The sequence below is a fragment of the Oryzias latipes genome, chromosome 19, assembly GCF_053564925.1.
Source record: "Oryzias latipes strain Hd-rR chromosome 19, Olatipes_Hd-rR_3.1".
In the NCBI taxonomy this organism is placed as follows: Eukaryota; Metazoa; Chordata; class Actinopteri; order Beloniformes; family Adrianichthyidae; genus Oryzias; species Oryzias latipes.
Window position 1 is genome coordinate 11,867,612 of NC_136255.1, and position 23,362 is coordinate 11,890,973.

Genomic DNA, 23,362 nt, shown 5'->3' on the forward strand with positions numbered 1-23,362 from the left:
CTGCAATGACTGAGCTGCAACAGTAAATAGAAGTGTTATCACCAAAGCCCAGTATGAACTGCTGTTTGCAGCACCTAAAGATTTATTTCCTTCCCAAGGAGATTCCAACATGTTGAGAAATGGATCTGCGGATCACCCACTTACCTCTAGGTTAACTGACAACCTTCCCTCCATCACCAGAGCCGAAACGTCAGGGGACTGCAGCAGATAAATGACAGATGGAGCAATGTGAACGTTGGGACCCTCATTCTAAATGACTCATGGCTAATGTATTAGTAGCTTTGTCCCTTCTGTCTTTTTACAGGCAATTAATGTAGACTATGTTTACCCTTGAGCACCACTTTATTCCTCTTGTTCTCTATGCTTCAGAAAGACATTAGGGTTTTGAAAAGTGTTTGAATTTGGTCTTCTAGTTGACGGTTTACCAAAACAAGTGGGATCTTTGGCAGCTAATGGAACTGTGGTCCTCAAAAACACAATATGACAGATTTAGTTTGCTTCTACCTCTTTTCCACACCAACTTCCTCTAGCATTGTAAGATCATTCCCAGTGTGGGAGCTTCTGAGCATGCTCAGATCAAATATGTCCAGATAAACTGGTAATTTTTTGAATCACTTGGGTGCTCATTTATGGTTTCAGTTCAGTATTTGAAATGCTCCGCTTTAGCTGGACTTCCATATTTGTCTGACATAATGCAGTTCTACTGTTTAGCATCACTCCCTCCTCAAACCTTGTAGACGTTGTGCTTTCATCTTTTAGGCATGTGCACCTGTGTGTGTGTTTTGTGTAACACTAAATACGTGGGCGCCTGCCGCAGCTGATCGGACGCAGCAGAGTGTTTTTATTTTGTCCCCTGTGGTTGCCTGTCTTCTAATAAGAGCTGACATTAAATGGGATCCCTGCAGGGTGCCAAAAGAAGGCCAGGACTTTAAAAGACCCTTTTTTTTTAGATTAAGTGGAATTTTATATTCATTTCTTGAATTTTATTCACTTATTTTAATAGAAAAGTCCAGAAACCATGTGGTTTGTCAAGAGATAAAAATAAAGTTTCTTAAAGACATTAGGACATTTGTAAATGAAAATATTACTCACTGGAGGGGGGGTTGCTCTGATCCAATAGTCCAGCCCTTAACTGACAGATGAATTTCCAATGAACTTCTGCCGCTCTGCAGAAATTATGTCTTCAAAAAAAAATACAGGTTTTTTGATTTTGCCTAAAAACGGCATCATCATATTTAAAAAACCACTTGGAACACTTTGAAAATGCTTAAAAAGATTATTAGAGTGGGACTTTAATAATAAGTAATAATTTTACTTTCTTCCCTTAAATGTAACTTTAAAAAAAGTTACTTTTATCCCAGAAACCTTTACTAAGTTTCTATAGAATGAATAAAAAGAATTTAAGAAAATATTTTCATTCTGTATTTATTAGCTATAAATTCTTAATGAAATTATTGTCACTGCAAAAAAGGAAGATAGCTCTTCGCTCTTCGAAGATAGCAAATACTGTTTTTATCAGAAACTATATCTTCTCAAGTTCCACATCAGAATCACAGGTTTAAGATCAAAAATGGAAGCTGCACCTGCGCTCAAGAGGTCAAGCCAAATCTGGAGGTTTGTGTTTATGTGTGTATTCCAGAGCCATAACCAGAGGATTAGTCCCTGCTCAACCCTGACCAGCAGCACTGCCTCCCCACCTGCAGGCAGCCCCTGCTCCACCCTCCCCCCCTCCATGCCAGGCCAGTCCGGGAACAAGGACTGCGCCTATGGATCCGTCACCAGTCCCACCTCCACGTTGGAGAGCAGAGACAGCGGGATAATTGGTGAGATCTGCATCCTCGTTTAAACCAGAACTCAGAATCATCTGGTTGTTTGCACAATCAAAGAAATGCTGTAGTGTAAAGTTTGCAGTCAAACTGTCTGTTTTCTCACAGTTGCAACAATGACCTTCACAGCAAAACAGGATTAGTGGCTTAGCAAGGAAACTTCGGCTGTGGCTTTTATTTTGTCACGCAGGTGGTTTACATCTTCAAGTTAGGTATCACTATGGCAACTCATGCTGGACTCTGAACCTGGTTCATTCTTCCATAGGAGATTAACAAAAAAAGAAAGTTAATCAAGAACATTTGGCACATAGTCAGTTTTTTTCCTGTATTTAAAGTAATATATCCTCTATATTAGCATACAATGTGTCAAGACTATCAAATGGCTTTAGTATTGTAAGTATTGAAAACATCAATACAGTATTAGGGTTTACCTTAAAAAAGCAAAAAATCCACTTCACCTTTTTTGTAAATGTGTAGCTTTATTTATATAAAATTATTTTTCTTTGAAAAATTAAAACTTTTTATAACATATATACAAATTAATTCTCATAAAATGTTGGCTTTTTCCTCGTAAATGTCAGACTTCACAAACTAGAACTTTTTTTAAACAATTTTAAGACTTTGACCTCATAAATGTTGACTTTCTTTACTCATAATGTTACACCTTTTTTTCTTAAAATTTAATTTCATAAATATATTTATTTATTCTCCTTTTAGGTAGCCCCTATACTACATGGTAGAAATCTTTTGAGACAAATATTTAAGAAAATACTCAAACAGCTAAAATTCTTCTGTAAAATGTAACTTTTTTGTCAAGAACACTGAAATGTGACTCCAATGGATCCATGTAGAATGTTAAATTTAGTTTTTTCTTAAAGTGTCACAACTGTTTTTACTTTCCCCTAACATTTTTCTTTTAGCCCATTCAGTAAACAAAACAGAAATATTTGATAGTTGGTTGTTTTTATGAAAACTATCCAACTTTGTTAACGTCATCTGGCGCCTGCAGCATCTCTGTTCCATTCATGCACTTATATCCAGTGTCAGTTAGAGCCTTACTGCCGTAACTATTTGATAACAAGTTATGTCTTTAGTTTCAGGGTGAGCTAAAGTAGAAAACTGAAAGGATTTTAAACATGATTTGTCTTATTGAACTCTTTCTGTTTAAAGCGGTTTGGATCCATTATTGCATTTGCATCACCTGCAGCACTTGCATGTCAACAGCAGGGCTGAAAAGCCTGCTGATGTGAAGCTTTTTTTGTCTAAACAACTGTCATCATTGTTTCCTGGCAACCATGATGAACACCGTCAGCTTGAGAAGAACAACACGATGCCAAAAAATTATTGACTCAGAGCATCAGTAAATAGATTAACACTCATGGGTTTGGAAAAGGAGGCCAAGGTGGACCGGTGTGGGATTCCAGTGTGAAAAGTACCCTGACAAAAACGTTTTTGTTTGTTTTTGTGTTGTTTGTGTTTTTGCAGCCACGCTTACCAGCTATTCGGAGAACATGGAGCGAGGCGGGAAATACGGCGAGGGCTTGCGGGGCAATCTCAAACTCTGGCAGTCCCAGAAATCAGGCATGGACTCGTTTCTGTACAGGGTGGATGAAAACATGACCGCATCCACCTACAGCCTCAACAAAATCCCTGAGCGCAGCCTGGAAAGCATGTCCTCCCACTCTGCCCACTCCATCCCTCTGTACCTCATGCCCCGTCCCAATTCAGTGGCTGGTGAGTCCTTTCCTTTTCCCCTACTGGTTCAACGACTCAAACTGGTGAATATCCATGCAGTAAACCCACTTTGTCGAAGCAGAATACATTTTCTGGCAAAATGGGACTGAACTGCTAATGTTCAGTCAAGTCCTCCCCTCTTTTTTCCTCTCCTTTCATCCCTTGTTACCTTGCCTGTTTTCTTCTGAGATGAACCAGCACTCTTTTATGTAATTCGTTTGATCAAAATATAACAATGCGCTAACATTTTTCTTCTGATGAATGAATATTTTATAAGCTAGCGCTGGTCGACCTGCATTACAAAACGCCAGTTCAGGCTCTGAATTGACATGTCCAGCATCACCTAAAAGATGCTTCTGACCAACACTTCTTCTGGCCTTTGGCTTTCATTTGCTACACTGACAAATCACCTGCTGACCTATGATGTTTAAAATTTCCAGACAAGAATGTAGTCGGCTAAAAGCAGCATCTCGAGTCAAAAATAAGACATTTCTGCTCATCTTTTATGTTTACTTCTGCATTGTTGCTGAGAAAAACGGCCTTTTGAGTTAATCTGAAGGTTGGAAATTGCCGTTCATCAGGCTTTTCTACTGTTTGTTACTGAGCCGCATGTTTTTCTGCAGCTCAGTAGTCACCGTTGATCTGTGGTAGAAGCTAAAATAGTTAAACTGTTTAAGAGGACGAAAGCTGCAGACAAGTTAAAGGCTTTTTGCTTAGCAGGCAAAAGTGAAATCTGCAGCAAACTTCCTCTGTTGCATAACTGTACTTAAAAAAATGGAGGAGATAATTTAAAAAAAAAGTGAAACAGTGTTATTAATATACTACCAGAACTTGGTCATTTTGGGTTTATATTAATACTTGTCTTGTTTTTATCTTCCTGTTTTGCTCATCAGTATGTTTGATGTGGTGTTTGTTGTCGAGCTGAGTGTGTGATGCAAGCTTCCTTCCATTCAGACCTGGTTTTAAAGTAGTGAGATGCATTTTTGGATGCATTTCAATATAATGCCAGGTACGAATGAGCCACTAAGTCCCACATTGTTGCCGCATGTGTAAAAATATCGAAAAAGGTTGTTGCATTGAGTAAGGCTTGTTATGCTGTCTACTGTATGAGTGCGTTTGGTGAATTAGAAACGCACCACAAGAGGGTTTGTAGAACATAGAGTTCCTTTTAATGTCAGGATTGTCAACCTTTAGAAGTTGCACCATACATTCTTTGTAATAAGGAGTCCAAGTAAAGGGGTAAAGCTGGAGGAACTGCAGCAACCACAAAAACAAACACCACATAATATAAAATACTCATTGAAATCAGAAACTAAAAGCAAGAAAAGTGATTACTAGGGCGCACCGGATAATAAGGCGCAACGTCAATGAATGGTCTATTTTTGAACTTATATCAAGTATAAACTTGTACAAACTTTAGGGCGAGCCAAAAGAGTCAGAGTTAAGTCCGTCTGTCAGTAACTCTGGAACTTGTAACCTGCTACACATTAGCCATGTTAGTGTATTCACATACTTGGAACTCCATACTTGGTTGTTGGATTGTTGGAAGATCTTGGTGTTGGAGGGTGTTTTCGTACCAATCTTTATTAATGGCTGTGTTTTTGTGAATGATCCCACGCCCTTGAATGAGAAGCAACCCCACACATGAATGGTCTCAGGATGCTTCATGTTGGCATTACATACGACTGATGGTAGCGCCCACCTTTTCTTCTCCGGACAAGCCTTTTCCTAGATGCCCCAAACAATTGAAAAGAGGCTTCATCGGAGAATATGACTTTGAACCAGTGCTCTGCAGTCCCCAGGCCATACTTTTTGCAGAAGATCAATCTGTCCCTGATGTTTTTTTTGTAGAGAAGTGGCTTCTTTGCTGCCCTTCTTGACACCAGGACACCAGGCAAGCTCTGCACTGTTGGCACTCCGATCCCGCTGAATCCTCTTTAGGAGACGACTCTGCTGCTTGTTGGACTTTCTTGGACGAAGCTTTCTTAACAAGAACTGAACCCTTTTCCTTAAAGTCTTTGATGATCCTATCAATTGTTGATTTAGTTTCAATCTTAGTAGCAACAATATCCTTGCCTGTGAAGCCATTTTTATGCAACGGAATGATGGCTGCAGGCGTTTCTTTGCAGGTCACCAAGGTTAACAATGGAAGAACAAGGATTTCAAGCATCACTTTCCTTTTAACATGTCAAGTCTGGCATTCTAACCCAATCAGCCTGACATAATGATCTTCAGCCTTGTGCTAGTCAACATTTTAACCTGAGTTAACAAGACAAGTATTGAAATTATCTCAGCAGGTCCTTCAGTGACAGCTATGAAATGCAGTGGAACGTTTTTTTACTGGATTAAGTTAATTTTCATGGCAAGGAAGAACTATGCAATTCATCTGATCACTCCTCATAACATTCTGGAGTATATGCAAATTGTTATTACAAAAACCTAAGCAGCAACCTTTCCATTTTCCAATATTTCTGTAATTCTCAAAATTTTCGGCAATGACTGTACGCGTTAGGCCCGTCACAATATTTACCATAACCCTTAAATCTTGTTTTCAACAATTAAAAAACAGTCTGATAACGCTAAAACAAATGTTACTGTGACTATGCTGTCACATTCCCAGATTTGAATCTAACACAATTTCTCAAATTGAAATGAGTTGTTTCTTTTATCTTTTATGATCATTTGGAGTAAACTATTCTAATATTTGAAAATCTAAGTGACGGCATGCATGTAGGCCTAGAATCTTAGAAAAAGCATGTGGAGGAAAACACTCAGAGTGGAAGGACAGTTAAATCAGCCGTTTGTATCGTAAATGCTAAGGTCTTTTGTGTGTTTTATTGTTAGATATAAATGCAACAAAAATCTCCCCAAAGTAAAAGAACATATTGCAGAAAAAATAGCAGTTTTATAACTAAAGAAATCCTCATGGGTCTGATTGTATTCTTCTTTATATCTTTAGAGAGGCTGCTACAGACAATGAGCTATATTATGCACTTCTCCTACTCCCACTGGAAAATGTCGGCTTTGTGTGTGATCGCACACTCTTATGTATTTTCACTGAACGCAGTAATGTGTCTAACAAGGGCTGTCGCTGCGCCTCTGACCCGTTCCTTATGCCGGTCATGTTCTGCGGTTTGACGCCTCTGTCTGGCAGCGCTGCCACTCCGAGGTATACATCCTCGATATCATCTCTGCCCCTTGGTGCCCAGATCTTCAAAGGGAGCCGAAGACGGCTTCAAATGTCGCTGCAAGAAGCAAATGATGCAAATAAAATAGAGAATTGAGTTAGAAAGTGGGAGTAAGTCCATCACAAAGATGTAAGTGAGCCGCTTCATTTTTAGGAGGCACAATTGAAACTGCTCGCAGAGGAGATGGATACATCTGGAAGTGGTATGGGTGGAGCTATCAATCGACTTATTCAATGAATTGATTTATATTCTTACAATCCAACCAGATAAATCTGTCTGAGGCAAGCTGTTTATCAAATCAACATATATCATTATAGAATTGTTTCAAAATAAAATAAATTGAATGTAATTGATACTGGAAAATAGATAGAGAATACATGTAGATTGAGGAACATAGGTTTGTTTTACTATGACGTAAAAACGACAGTCCCGTGACAACCAACTACACACATGATCAAGATGATCAAGCCATCATTAGAATTTAATGTGGGGAAACACTTTGAACTTTTCAAAGACGTGTGACCTTAAAGTCCTGTACAGATGTCCTGGATCAATTTTAGGTCAATCAGATCAATTTGGTTCGTTCAAGATGAACCAATATATCGACTATGAATCGTAATGGCAACCACAAATAATGATATGAATCGAATCGTGGTTAAAATGAATCGTTACACAGTGGAGTGAAAGAGTTTCGGAATGTTTCTTTCTCTGCCCGTCTCTCCTCCACAAAGAGTCATTAGATGATGTAGGAATGGGAGGCAAACACAGGCTAAGGATTGGCCGGGCTCATGCAGCAGCGGAACATCAAAGCCCCCGGCATTAACCGTCTCTATTCCCCACAGTGATGGTGAGACTGGCTTTGATGTGTGAGGAGGGAAGGGGGGGCCAAACGGAGCATGAGCAGAAGGCGACAGGGGAGGAAAACAAGGAGTGAGGGGCATACTCTATTACCTAATGAAGGCAGTACGTTGGCAGAGCCTGAGATGGATATGGAGCGAGGAGAAACTAGGACCACGCATTTGCATTTCTTCCTCCCTCCATGGAGCTGCCAGTGAACAGACGAGAGCGGTGTGGACCAGAATTTAAAGCAAGCAACGGGAGAATTGAGGGAAATGCTTAAAAAAATGAAAGCATCAGTCTTTCTGCAGCTGTGCCTCAGTGTACTGACTCAAAAAAGGCTGTGTTCACCTGTTTAGTTTTTAAAGAGATGTTCAGAAAGCATCAAATTTAAATATCAAACTTGTTTGATATTTAAATTCACCAGCATTTCTTTTATAATTCTTATAAAGCTGCTATCATTAGTTGTTGTTAATTTTCAGAATCAACCCCTCTTCCTCAATTCTCAGGTTTGAAGCAAACTGAAAAGGATCCTTATTGCAGTTCCTCACATGGCCACTAGAGGTTGTTTCATAAGGAATCAAATTACTATTGACTCCCATTTTTAGTTCTAGTTACTATTGGGTCAAATCACAATCAGCTTAAAGTGAAGAAAATTCCAGATTTTAAATTTGAAAAACAGGCATGGTAAGTTTTCAAAACGTCTTCCACATCTTTCAAATTTACAATTTTTTCCTTCAAATTTTTAGATTTCTTTCAAGTTTACAATGTGTATGTTTGAGTTTAAAACTGTTTAAAATTATATTTTTATTTTATTTTATTTGCAATGTCAATTTTTACTATCTATAAACCACTTTAAGCTGATCCTAATTTGACCCCATAAATTGTACACTAAAAATAAACCAGTGTACTGCCTGATTAGAAAAATGTTAAAGATATTTATTTTTTAGTTATTGATGACAACTCTAGAGGCTATTAATTTTCAAATTGGCTGTTTTGATGTGGATAATACAAGAATTTGTTAATTATTGAGGCATTTGTATATATATTTTTTAAGATCAACATGCTTATCCTACATCACAAATTCTGAACAACTTCCTTTTTGCTCTACAGAATCTGACTTCAGAGATTATCTGTCATCTTAATATTTGCTAAAAAAACATTCCAAAAAGTTTGGTTTGCAGTTTTGCATCCCTTCTCTTCATCCTGAACCTCAAATAGACTCATCTGGTAAAAACAGGCTGATTATTGTTGGAATTGCTTCGCACACACCCACACAACCATATTGTTTACAGTAGATTTAAGTAACAATGAGTGATGCATGTGTGCTTCTGAATGTGTAACTTGATAGGTCAAACAAGGACAGCAGGGCTTGTTCGAATGACAAATAAACACATTCCTTGTATTCAGCCTTTTTTTAAAATATTATATTAAGCTGATTTTTGCACTTGTTTTTGCTGAATTCTGAGGGCAAAAACATTGTTTAAAAAAAAACATTACAAATTACAGTACTTTACTTCATAACCTACATGATATAGAAACATTGACATTATCAGTTTATGTAAATACAGTTTTTAGCTAAAATCACTATATAAATGAAATAATATTTTTTCCTTTTATCTGCTGCATGTTTATGAAGGATTGTCCTACATTCAAAAGAGGTTTATGTAAGTCTCATGCATTACAGACCATAATACTAATAATACTTGCACATTAATACAAGTAGAGCACGACATGGCAGAGCTAGACTTAAAATCTTTATTAAATCCTTAATGTACCAATCGGCTTGAATAATTAAATCTTGAAGTATTTTTGACTAAAAAAAACTTTTACTAAAATTTTCGTTTTTTTTTTATCATCATATCTACTTTGGGACTAATTGTTGTCACGTTCCAAATAAAAATATTATAATATTGAAATATTAAAAATATTAATGATAAATATAATTCTCAGTCAGATGAGAGTTTTTATTTTAGCTTCCTTGTGTTTTTAAGACAGCGAGTCAGCATGTAGGCTGACGCTGGACAGCGGCTCAGCTGTTGTTTTTTTAGGGTGTCTGCATGTGTCCGTTTAGACAGTCACTCTGTCTCAAAAACAGGAAGTGTGTGCTGTGTGGGTTTAAAGCTCTCTGTTGCACAAAGACTTTTTCTATGACCAAGCCTCCTTTCACTTTCTGCTCCATGCTGCTTTCTTCTGCCGGCACTGAAGCACAGCGTTTGTGGATCCCCATCAGGCTGCTGCATTGCAGATAGGAATGATGAGCACACAGATTCATGCTCTCACAGGCAGAAGAGAAAGAGAGGAAATATCCTTTTATATTTTAAAAGAAAAGGATTTTCAGCTTTTTAGCCCTGAGTCATTCTTTGGATTGGTTGCAAATTAACTACTTGCAGTCCAGTTGGTCGAACACCCCCACCCCACACTGAGATCTAACCACAACATTCTCAGCTGCCATTTTCCCTCCATTTTGGGAAACCCATGTGGCTCCTTTTTTTGTTTTGTTTTTTTGTTTGGGGTCCTTGGTTGGTGTGACTCAGCAGCACACATACCTCCGTCCTTGACTGAGCTTCACTGGAAAAGCAGTCAAGCTGCTCCGTGACAACCAGAACAGGATGAGGGGATCCGTTTTGAGCTTTCTAAAGGTAATGGGTGGATGGTTGAGAAGCTTCAGTCCCCAAGGGATTACTTACAGTAGCAGAAGATGCACTCAAAAGCAGCAAGGATTTTAGGTGTCCTCCTCCTCCTTGAAATTGACTGAATCTTAAAACTTCACCTTTTCATGTATTGTGTGAAAACAAAAAAACTCCATACTTTACCTCCTACTAAAGGCAAATGCTTGCATTTTGATTGAAATGTGTTGCTGCCAATGTTTACTCTTTGATCCCTAACGGTGCAAATATGCACCAAACCACTTTGGCTCGAAGTTACCTTAACTTAGCATCTACTTGAAAAGAAAAACAGAAGTTTGTTTGATTTTTTTCCTATCTTGGACTAAATTCAGGCGTCAAGGGGTTAAAAGGCCAAATCAAGCTTATTCAAATGTGCATTTTGTAAATTCATCCTAACAGCAACAATTTATGCAAAACACATGTCACCAGGTATTTGTGTCTAGTTTTAAGTTTAAATATCTTTTTACACTGGATATAAGAAAACAAATCTCCTAGTATTTTTTCAATAAAATCTAAGAACTTGTTTTAAGATATTAAATCTTAAATATCTTGTTGCATCATTTTGATTTGGGAAAAATCATATTTTAAGCAATATTTCTAATGATACTAGTTCTTTAACTCATAATTTGCATAAATTATGGAATTGTAGTCTTATTTTAGTTGGTCTATAAAGGAGAATAGTAGGACTGCTAAAAATAGAATATTTTTTAAGGGAAAAGCAAGCATGTATATGTACCTACCGTACTTTGAATTTTTAAAACTGTTTTTTATTATATTTTTTTGAACAATATACACTTATTTCAAGAAATCTCCAATTACCAGAGCAGTATACCTAAAAAGGAGTATTTATAGCCAAAATCAAGATGTTGGATTTTTAACCTCCAAGACAAAAAGCTCATGAATTTTTGTGTAGCCACAAACTGATGAAAGTGGAAGTTAATCTGCACCATTTTTTGTAAATCAGATTTCCTAAGTTTCTGAAAGGAACTCCACATGTTCCCTGTCAGAACTGTGGAGTTCAGGTGTGGTAGTTTACCCAACCTGCTGCTCGATCACACCAGCAATGTCCGATCTCATCCAACATTCAACGGCTCAGAGTGTTCGCCCTGAAGACACACTGGTGTGAACAATCAGCAGCCAGTGTCAGACGGCGCTCTCTCCATGAATAAGACATTTGTCTGTTGAGCTAATTAATCCTGAGAGGGGCCGGATGGCATCTGCTTCCATGCCGCGTGACAGACACGGAGAGGAGGGGATCTGAGGGCTGAAGTATGCTGGGTTGGTTCCCTCTCTGATGAAGGAGTTGGCAAATGTAAGAGAACCAACAACCACCTCTGGAAGCTAATATGAATCTTAGCCACTGCTGTGTGTATCCTTACTATAGGTTTGTTTATGGCTCACTATGTAGCGTTGTTTCAGCGATTTCGCTTTCTGACAAAAGCTGCTTTGTTCTTTAAACAGCCACCAGTTCAGCCCACCTGGAGGACCTGGCATACCTGGATGAGCAGAGGCACACACCCCTACGCACCTCGCTGCGAATGCCGAGACAGAGCACCACCTGCGGGCCGGGGCGCTCTGGGCCGGACCTGAGAGGTGAGCACAATACTCCCACTTTTCACAACAACTGTGAAAGTTCTCACACTTAAAAAGATGAGAGGCCTGTAATTTTCATCATACACATACCTCAACTATCAAAGACAAAATAAAAATCCTGAAGATCACACTGTCGGATTCTTAAAGAATTTACAGTAAACCCTTGTTTTTTCGCGGGGGTTACGTTCCAAAAAGAACCCGTGATAGGCAAAATCTGTGAAGTATAATCCTTTTTTTTTTTACAATTATTATACAATGAAATACTCTATTATACATTAAAAAGAAAGAACAAACCATTTTACAGGCTCAAACATTTGTTTCACAAATCAAAGTACTTTAGAAACGTTTTATTGAACAAATAACTTCTGTACTGTACTGTCAAATAATAATTTTAATCATCGATGTGAACAGAAGGCATCAAATTGCGAAGATTAGCCCCACCCACCGCGACCCGAGTAATTGGAGTCAACGGGACAAAATTTTAAATGATTATGAAAAAAAATACAAAGTACAGTTGGACAAATAGTGACTCAGGTGTATTTCACTGGTATTCAGACTGAGTCGCTGCATCCTGATTCCGCTCTGCAGTGTTTTCTCCTTGTGAAGCCCGCGGTGCAGGTGTGTTTGTTCAGGACAAGAACAGTGATAGGCAGTTGTTGTCACTCTTTTTTTCTATGGGTTTTAGAGAAACTCGAAATTGCTAGAGAATTTGCACGTCTGTGATTTAAATTTGGCAAGCTGTTTTACGTACGTGTACATATTAAACTGCAACGTTACTGACGCACAGGTAGAGAAGAAGCGGAGTGACTTTTTAGCCAATCAGGAGAATGCAGAACACAATGCACGATGCAAATCCGTGAAGTAGCGAAACCGTGAAAAGTAAACCGTGTTATAGCGAGGGATCACTGTATTAGCAAATTACGGTGGAAAATAAGTATTTGGTCACCTACAAACAAGATTTCTGGCTCTCACAGAGCTTATTTATATTACACTTATTTTCCAACATAATTTCTAAAAAAAAAAAAAATATTTAAAAATCAGACATTGTGATTTCCTAGATTTTTTTCTCATATAGTCTCCCATAGTTAAGGTAAAACCTATGATGAAAATTACAGGCTTCTCTCATCTTTTTAATTGGGAGAACAATTGATGGCTGACTAAATACTGTTTTGCCCCTGTGTGACACACACAGAACAACATCATTGAGGAATTGTCTTTTTTTGAACTTATGTCATTTGTAAGGAAGCGGTCGCATTAAGTGAGACAAAGGAGTCAGAAATAAGTCTGTTATTCAGTTAGACTTTATTAACTGCGTTCATATAACTCCAGAACTTGTTTGTGACACACAACACATTAGCCACGTTAGCCGTGTTCGCGTGTTCACAATAAAATTCCCGACCTGGTTTGCAACTTGTAAAGGAACAGACTAATGCCACTAAAACAAACGTTACTATGACTACGCTAACGACCTTTGTTACACGTAAAAAAACACAGACGAAACACTACACATGAGCCGCATTAGCGTATTAACAACAGCACCCAATCTTGTTTGCAACTCGTCAAATAAATGGAAATGGAAATTTTGTTGTTTTTATATTAAGTGTTTATGGTAAAAGTTTTGGCTCGAATCTTGAATGAAGTGCTCCAGTCAGGATGTTAGCAATTAAAAAGCAAAAGTTCAGTGTCTCAGATTCTGCTGCACTTCACATCAAACACTTTGTGCAGAAGGCACCATTCTGCTGCAATTTTCATCCACTAGCAGCACATCTCAAAGCACGTCAAATTGGCGAGGCAAAGTGTGCTTAAGTGACTCTAAATCAAACAGAGAACTCAAAAGAACTCACATGTGTTGCTGATGTGGCGAGGGCAGTTGTCAGTGGACACTGAATGTTCTGAGCTGTCGCAGGAAATAAACAGGGGGGCGGGGGGTACACAAAAAGCCTTTTGTCCACCTTGAGATTCTAAAACTCCTAAATTTGTCTCTGTGCTTAAAAGTCAGCATGCACTTAACTGCTCTTTGTTCCTCCTCTACCTTCTTACCAAATGACCTCATGTCACATTACTGTCCCATCGCCCTTCCTCCTCTGTCCCGAAGCGAGTAATCCGTGCCATCATGGCAGCCTTGTCAGGCAGACACAAATGGGAGTCTGTCTGTTTTTAACACCTGTTAAGACCCCACTCACTGAGACCATTCTCTAGCGAGCCCTGATGTGATTTACTCCGCTTCAAGACAGCTGGCTGCACACAAACGCATTGTCAGAGAAAAAAAAAGCTGGACGGGGATGGACAGAGACGCAGAGAGAGAAAAAAAAGAAGAAGAAAAATAGACTAACCGAAAGAGGTAGTTCCCCCCTTAAAGTCTTGCTGCCAAAGCCTCTTGTTTCAAACGTCCCTCTCTAAGGGCAGTGGAGTGTTTACAAGCCAAAGGACGGCGTCCTGGCCGGCTCTCTGCCTCCTCAGCTCAGTGTCAGAACCTGCATTAGTGTGTGGAACCTGTGGTTTCAGTGTAGGAGGCAGAAAAAGAGATGGAAACAGACAGGACAACCTAAGGATACATTTAAAGTCTTTCACCTGATTTTATCGTAAAAATCTAAAATGATTTGTCAAGAAAATTAAAAAAAAAGGTGAGTTTGTAATTTAATAATTGTAGATTTAACATTTTATTGGCTTAAAGTCCTACTCCAATTGTCTTTTGATCTTTTGTAAAAGTGTTCCCAGTGATTTTCAATTATAATTTTTTTCCTTTTTTTAGATGGGATGTCCAGATCAGGCTGTTATTGTCCGATTCTGAGTTATTTGATTTTCTGCTGATACCGAGTCCCGATCCAATAAATACTTTTGTGACACATTTTTAGCGAAAATTAACAAATTGCCAGGACAGATTCAGACAGACAAACAGATTCCGGTATTCCTCTATTTTTATTTCATTAGAATTGTTTTATCATTTAACCCTTAAACAGAGCACTTCTGTGTAGTAACTTGAACAATCAAGTAAAATAGTGTAACTATCAACTACAAGAAAAATTCTTGACCATTTTCTAGTTATATAGGTGATAATTAGTCATGTGAGAAAGTTTAGTGACTTTAGCGTTGATATTTTCAGAAATATTAAGCATTTTTGACATAATGCAATTTGTATTTTAATTTAAAATTATTACAAATAAATTATGATTATTCATGACTAGTTGATAACAGATGAACCATTTATTAGTGTGTTTGCTTATTAGTTTTTTCAAAGATTATGGGAGACTTTAACCTCTCACTACATTTTTTCAACATTTTGGATTTTATTGCCACAGTAGTTGATTTTCCTGACTGGGGCTCTGTCAGAGAAATCTAAAAGGCATATTAAAGAAAAGCTCGGCTCTAAGGGGGTTAAATCACTTTTTCCCAAATGTAGCACTTCTGTCACGTCTCTCTGTCGCCGCAGGAGAGCTCCGTTCTATCAAAAAGAGACATAAACCCGATCTTTTTCTGTTGAAATACCTTTGTAGGTCATCGTTTGCGTTTAGACAAACCAATAGACACTTGCTGTCAGTTTTAAACGCTTATAAAAAGTTATTGATCCTGGAAGTCTGAATGTGTGAACATCTGGCTAGCTTGACTGAAGTGTTTTTGTGCGGCTCCGGCTTGAACTGATGCCGTATTCTGCTGCCCTTTTTGGCAATAAAATGTTTTGATCCGTTCATGACATGCAGACTTCTAGTGGAGTATTTGTCCGTAATAGTAAGCTTGAGATATAATGCTCTGATCATCAAAGGAATAAAAATAAATATCCAATCACTGATTAGAAGACAACATCCGATTTCAATCGAGTTATCCATCACGTGATCTGGCCTGATTTCCGAACACATGATCAGAGCAGGGCATCCCTAGTATATAGGCAAATTTAAAAAAACTTTTAAATTTTTTATGACATTTTTTGTAGAGCAACAGTAGTTCTTTAGAAATTTCCCTCTGAGTTGTGGGTGGGACTGTTTTTCGTCTGCTCCTGATCCACAACAATTTGAATAAAGAAGTATTTTCCTCGCGTGGGGTTTTAAAAGGCTCTAAATAAATTGACACAAGAAGTTAGCAGTTCTGAAAGATTATTGTTACAGGTATTTTGCAGTCTTCATCCTTGTGCCTCTTCTTTTTTATTGTTTCTGTCCATCTACAGCAAACGCTGTCCATTTCTTTTTAGCTTTATCCTATAAATCCAAGCTTTTATAGCTTCTTTTCCCCATTTCAAGCAGCTTGGAGCCAAAGCAGCTGAACGAAGAATAGAGAGGGCACTTCTGCTGCAGCTCTTGTTGGTTCACTCACACTGCAACTGAATATGAAGCACATTTTGTACACACCTATCTGCATACATTTATGGTGTTTCTGTAAAGCGTAAGCATTTGAGGCAAACAGTCAGAAGCGAGGCAGTGAGTGACGTTAGCCAGAACCCTTGACTGTTATATGAGAACTACATGGAGGGAATGGGACATCACTCACTGACAACAACGATTCCTACAACCACATTTTTTCAGTTCAGTTGCCATTTTTTTGCTACACGGACACATCCATGTTGGAGCCAGACATCGTCAATAAGCAATGATTGGTCAAAAATCTGTCAAACAAATGTTTTGAATATTCAATTTGGGGTTACATACTTTTATTGAGGCATCTAAATAATCAGTTCAAATATTGAATAACTTGGAATAAAGAAAAAATATCATGAAACAAATAGAATTAGCAAACGGATGTTAAGAAAAAGATATCACAGCAATGATGTTTATCCTGACAAATAGAATGACTAAGTGATAACTGTTAGGTGGTTCTTAATAGAAGTGTTTGGGATTTTGGTTTCTTGCAGCCAGCAGGTACTTCCTGTTTGGAATGCGAGAGGGAAGGGTCACTTAGTCCAGTTCTCATACACAGTCAATGGTCAGAACTAGTCAATCTGCCAAAGGATTAAAAGTGACCTGCCCTGACCTTTTGTCTATCAATCTAAAACTGTGCAACAAATGAGCCATACACCCACTTTCTATAGCAAAACACGAGGTAAACGCAGAAAAAAATAAGTGTTTAGAACTCGGAATTTTGAGACGGATTTCTGCAGGCCTCGGAGAGCTGCCATTCCAAGGCAAGAGACATGGGATGACACAGAAGCCGCCCACTTATTTTCACTAAGCTGTATGCTGAACAAACACTTTCTCTTTCCCTATTTACTGGACTGAAAAAACAGGTTTTTCATAAATTTATCTTTCATCTTTCTTTAACTTGTTTAGAGCAGTTTACCCTATTCTTCAAACTATAAATCGCTCTGAAGTGTGAGTGGCTTCAGACAAAAAAGGCATAATAAATAAGAAAAACATTGTATGTAGGTAGTACTGGAGTATAAATAACACCCCCAGCCAAAGTATGCAAAAAAACATCACTTATACTCTTAAAAAAAATGTAATTGTTTGAATCTAGTTCTGGATTAAAAAATTCCAAGTGTGCCAACAATAAGCACATTTATCTGTGCCTAAAAGCAGGGGTGGAGCTACAGGGGGGCAGCACCCCCCAGCAAATGGGTTTGCCCCCACCCCCCACACACACTTGTCCCCTAATTTTTGAGTTATTACTAACAAAGATTAAGTAATCATCAATACAAGCTTCTTTAGGCATTGAAAAAATAGCAGCTAAAATAAAAGTAACAATAAATTAAATTAACATACATGTTCTCATTTGCCACCCTACCAAAGTCATATGCCATCCCATATGTCTAACATACTGTCTAAAAGTGAAAAAATCATATGTATATATACGTATGATTTTTTTTTTTAGCCCAAAACAACATTTTTCTAAAGTTGCTGATTTAAATGTTATTTTCTAAAATAAACGGCATATATTTTGACCTTTTTCATAGTTTAATGTGCAGTCTACATCATAAAGGGCCTCCTTAAATTTAGCAGCTTATAACAGATTGAGTTGTCCATTTTATTTATGATATTTTCTTTCATTCCCTCGAGAAATACTCTTGAAGACGAGATCCCATGAGATACGCCTCCATCCAGATTAGAACGGCTATTTCTGGAAAGTATTTGTTTACAGCAGTCAAAAGAGTCCAGCCAGAATCTGTGTTAGATAACAGTAAAATATTTAAAACAAACTGACAACTACAATTCTGGCTGCATTGTCTGCTATCTGTTTGACAAAAGTATGTCATATATTTTGAAAAAAACCTGATGTTATCTGTTGAACGCTTAGTTTGACTTGTAAAAATGCCGGTTTGTATTGAGCCATTACATATTGATATGGCAGCTCATTGATGTGAAAAAAAGCCAAATCCGTATTCTTCCACTACTCCTAAGGTTTCTCCCTACCCCTACATTTTAGCACTCTATACTGAGAGTTATGAAAACTAGTGATGTCATCAATAGTCGCCGGTCAGCTGAAATGCATATAAACCTTGGTTTCATAACTTTAAAAATGTCATGCTAAAATGAAAAGTCATTACTTACATTAACATGTAAACTACTTTGCATCAGAGCACACCCACGTTATGAGAAACGCTTACCCTCCGCAGCACATTACGACGCAGAACACCCTCGCGACGGAGGGCTTGGCATTCCCATGCCGCGAGGGTTAGCCCCTAAAAAAAACTATTTCAGACAAACCTACCCCTCCAAATGCCCCTACAATTGCAAGGATAGGGAGAAGCCTTAGGGGTATGGGAAGATTGTGGATTCGGCCAAAGTAAACTGATTGATATCTGAAACCATTATCTGCAATGACGATTTATAATATCTTTTCTGGAATAACATAAAGCAATAACACATTAGATAAGAATTTTTTAAATAAAAATTACATACAATTTAACTGTTGCAGTTGTGTAAATATTTACTTTGTTGTTCTTTTTAGCTGTTGTTGTCATCTTTAATATGTTTTTGCGTTAAGTGATTTGTTGTTGTGATTTGCACTTCAAGGCCACCTTACTTTTGACCCAACCTGGCAACCCATCTCACCTCTTACAAACTCCTCATGACCTGACTGATCATTTGATCAACTCCTGCTCTATTCATTTCCTCATTTTGCCTCCACCCGTCTTGTTCATCACTCCTCTTTGCTCCTGATCCTCTGCTTCTCTTTTCCTCTCAAGGCTGCTCAGCCACCGTGAGTCATCCCAACCTGGTGAATAATTAAAAAGTCTCAGACTCCCTCTGTCTAGCTGCGATGGTTCGATGTTAGGCGAGGAAGAGAAGGTGAAGAAATACCTTGCTCAGCGTAGCCAGAGGGGAAATGTTATGGACAGGATTATGAGCAACTACCATCCATCCATCCATCCATCCCTCACACGGAAAATTTGCTTTTAGCTTCCTCGAAACAACTCCCTCGTCCCTCGTTCACCACACAATTGCCTTGTTTTCCTGGAAATCTGGCGCAGAGGGGCAACAGTGGCCCCTCAACTCTAGGCTTGATGTGGTAAATCGTTTTGGAGGATGCTGCCTGGTGGCGCATCGTTAAGTTTAGTAGATCCATGAGGACAGGAGCGGCTTTGCAGGCACATTTGGCATTCAGTCACACCCCCCATCCTCAGGATAACTGGATTAGCCCCACTTTAATCAGAGTAGCTTTGCGTCTTTAGCTCCTTATTTCAGTGATCGATGGCGTTGGCAGCCCCGGTCACTCTATTGCATTTTCTGTCGCCAGTATTGCATCAGGTGTACCACAGGAAGAACATCACAGCAGAACTTTCTCCGCGTTTTTGACCGTCATTATTTTGTGTGTTTGTCAAGTTGGCACAAAAATAATTAGACCTGGGACTTGAATAATGAAAAGTCTCTCATTACATCGGGCTGCAGCTGGCGGTAAAAGCCAGCACAGGTCCCGCAGTGTCTCACCAGCCCGCCGCCATCTTCCAGATTTATCAGTTTATGCTTTTTTGCTGATTGTGTCTGGAAATTATCACGTTTTGCTTTCCGTTTTATGATTATAATTAACGGTCTTGGAAAGGAATACGGTCGAGGGCTGCAAAACGGCATTAGGAGCAATTTCAGCTGGTTAAATCATTTAGACCGTGCAGTTTTCCAAGCTGAGGCGAAGAGCTGGGCACTCCCCTGGACTTACAAAGCAGCAGACTGCTGGGAGAGCAGGAAGGGAACTTCTGTGCTTTGCATAAACATATTTGTAAACGACTCAACTGTAGCTGTTTTACTGATCATGTGCAATGACACACCGCACAGGCTTTCGTTTGACTAGTTCCTTCTCCCTGATGTCTCCTATCCTTAGGATAAAATGCTACCAGGAACAGATTTAGTTACTATTATAGGGATTGATTGATCTCGCCTAAGCGCTAAGGAACCAATTAGATCCTCCCCAAAAGGCGAACCTTTCCTAACCTCCCCTGCAGACTCACTACAATGTAATTCAAAGGATTTCAATTAACAATCGACCTTGGTTTTGGTGGGTTTGCAATATATCTGACATCATTATGCTATTGCTGCTTCCTCTATATTTCTTTTCTTCAACCTGCGCTGCACCTTGACCTGCCCTCTTTGCTTGTTTCTGTTCCTGTCCTCACTGCCTTTGCTTTTTCTTTTTTAATGGCTTCGTCTCCTTTCTGCTTGCTGCTTGCTTCAGCTTCTGCAAATAACACCCATGCCTGGCAATCCCAGTCACGTAAGTTATTCCACCTTTCATTTGTCGTTTCTTCTTTTTTGGGGGCTTTATGAGTCGACCTCAGAAAGCAGACTTCTAACCCTGATGTCATTTCAAAGTAATGACACAGCCAATAAAGAGAAAGTGTTTTTCTTTTAAGAGTTTAAATCCCTTTAAAAAAAGAAACCCCCAAGAGATGACGCGCACATCTTTTTTTATGTCACACAACTCTAGAGGTTCATACCAGATTCGTTTCAGCCTCTTTAATGTTCTATATGTCCTGCAGAGAAGATGCCCGACCTCTGGAGGACTTTGGTTTAACAACTCCCCCTAGTGAGGAAAAATACGATTAGCGATGGATTTAAGAAAGCAGACTTTTAAAAAGTTAATGAACAATTATAATCTTACACAACATTTTTATTTATTCACGAAATTACAAAAACACAGATTCTGCTGTGAGTTTGTTCTCCAACATGCTCTTCTACGTTAACGCTTTCTCCCTTTCCCTGACCCGCCAGTGCGTTTTGCACCCTATCGACCTCAAGACATCGCTCTCAAACCGCTGCTCTTCGAAGTGCCCAGCATTACCATGGACTCGGTCTTCACTGGACGTGAGTGGCTCTTCCAAGAGATTGATGTCCACCTCAACAGATCACACACCAGCATCAGCCAAGGCGTCGTGATCGTGGGCAACATCGGCTTTGGCAAGACGGCCATCATCTCTCGCCTGGTCGCACTCAGTTGCCACGGCACCCGCATGAGGCAGATTGCTTCCGACAGCCCTCAGGCCTCACCCAAACGTAGGCATCCATTTATGTTAGACACGTGTTTTTGATACAGTTGAATGAAATATTTTTTTTCACTTTAGAATCATAAGGCATCAAAAAAGCTAATTTGCACTTTTGTGTGTAAAGGAATGACAGGCTTGAGCCTTCTTTGAGTGAGATTTTATTCTATTGTGTACAGATGGAGAGGGGCTCCCTCTCACGCAGCCACAGCCCACGCACGGCACCCTGGGAGGAGGCAGCTGCCCTGGAACCCCCGAGATGAGGCGGCGTCAGGAGGAAGCCATGAGGAGGCTAGCATCTCAGGTACACAACTACGCAACCACACCACTGTTTACTTTTTAAACTCAGATTTACTTCTTCTATATGTTCTTTCAAAATTAAACAATTTTAAGCTTCTAAATCTTTTTTTTTCTACAAGGATAAAGAAATTCCAGCTTACCTTTTATTCTTACATACTCCGTTGAGTGCCAATTAAAAAGATTTATATTCTTATTATTTCCTAGCTGTATTGCCTTTTTAGAAAAGAAAAAAAATGTATAAAATTAGGATAAAAAAAAACCTGCAAAGTATTTTAAAAACCCACTCCAGTCATCTTTTGGTCTCTTGTAAAAGCGTACCCAGTGGTCTTTTCATTATAATTAGCCTGTTTTAAGTCCAAATTTAAAAAAAAACCTGTGTAATTTTCTAGGACAAAGTTTCTGTAGAATGATGGTAGTTAATTAGAAATTTGCCTCTGATTTGTGGGCGGGACCGTTGGCATAGAGCAACCCCGCCCCCCTATGCCCTCCCTGTTGCTAAGAGCTGTCTTTTTAGCGGCGTAGAGGGCTTGTGGCTTGCCCAGTGTATTTTATACGTCACAAATAGACTCTTTTTAAATGACATTGTTTTGTCTGTTCCTGTTTCTCAGCGATTTAATTATTAAATATTCCGGAATGCAATTTTAAGCTTAATTTCTATTAGTATATGTCTTCCATCATGACAGAATTGATGAACATGATGAAAACACCAAAAATACAGTTTTTATCTGATCTGGTCTTTAAAATATCAACATTTTGCTGTAGTTTTGTTGAGCTCTGCTGAGCCACAGTTGTAAAAATAAAAATATCCTATTTGGTTTTGTCTGTTTAAATAAAGATTAAAGATGAAAAATAACGTATTTTCTTATTTCTATTATTTAAAATTAGTGAGAAATTGTTTCAATGCAAGTGCACACAGCTTTGGATTTCTAAGAAATCTTACATTTTAAAGTCTTTGGGTGAATTTGGGTGTTACACAATTTACAACAGGTGGGGATCAGTTGTGGAAGTCGGGTCATTGTCTTTCTTTAAACCTTTTTAAACGTGGACAGCTGCACTCTTTTTACCCCGTCTATATAAACCTATACGACGAGAGAAACCTGCTCTCGTTTTCTGCTCTTCTGTCTGCTATAACACCTCAGTCCCCCTTTTCCTGCTGCTTAGCCATCTGCCTCCCCAGCCTGATGCATTATGCAGATGTGTTTAAAAAAGAAAAAACAACTTTGCCAAGGAGCCTTATGAAATATTTATACCTGCAGAAAGCCATTTCCCAGTCAAGCTATTAGATCTTGTTAACTCTTTGTATTAATAATTGAGCTTACTCCTTCTTTCACCCCTTTTGTCTTAAAGCTCTTTACTCCATTGTGACCAAAAATTAGCTCTTTTTGATTAACCCCTTCCATTTATTATATATTTCTCATTGGAGCCACACCTACTAAAATGTTATACCCAATTATTCAAAAAACTAAAAACCTGCACTTGATTTTCCACCAGTGTCTGTCTTTTCGGGACTGTTTCTTCACCCGTTCGTCTGTTTAATCTTTCATCTGATCGTGTTTCAGCTGTGAAATGTGACAGTGTAACACTTGACTCCTTCATGCCACAGTCATCTCACACATGCGTGAGCCAATTCCGAATCTGTCTCCCCTGGCAGCCGGAAGCAATGAATTAATAATAGCTAAAGCCATACAGCAAAACGAGAGGTATTATGTTTCATTATACTCCAATCATTCACCATGAAGTTGACTCAGTCCCAAACGAATTAGGGCTGTAGTATACCCTAGAAAAAGTCACTTTGCAATAACACATCCTGAAAAATGT

General features: G+C 38.7%; 1 protein-coding gene across 22 annotated transcripts in view; it reads left to right on the forward strand.

Moving 5' to 3' along the window:
* tanc2b (tetratricopeptide repeat, ankyrin repeat and coiled-coil containing 2b) overlaps positions 1–23,362 on the forward strand; it is a 184,998-nt gene that overhangs the window by 137,436 nt on the left and 24,200 nt on the right. For 14 of the 22 annotated variants that reach the window (XM_023949338.2, XM_023949340.2, XM_023949343.2 and 11 more), the window contains 6 exons: positions 1,640–1,823; positions 3,312–3,560; positions 11,716–11,847; positions 20,440–20,478; positions 20,976–21,257; positions 21,424–21,548. In XM_023949338.2, the coding sequence (XP_023805106.1) occupies positions 1,640–1,823; positions 3,312–3,560; positions 11,716–11,847; positions 20,440–20,478; positions 20,976–21,257; positions 21,424–21,548 (1,011 nt within the window). The remainder of the gene's footprint in view (positions 1–1,639; positions 1,824–3,311; positions 3,561–11,715; positions 11,848–20,439; positions 20,479–20,975; positions 21,258–21,423; positions 21,549–23,362) is intronic. The other 8 variants (XM_023949341.2, XM_023949342.2, XM_078937044.1 and 5 more) reach the window with 1 other exon arrangement.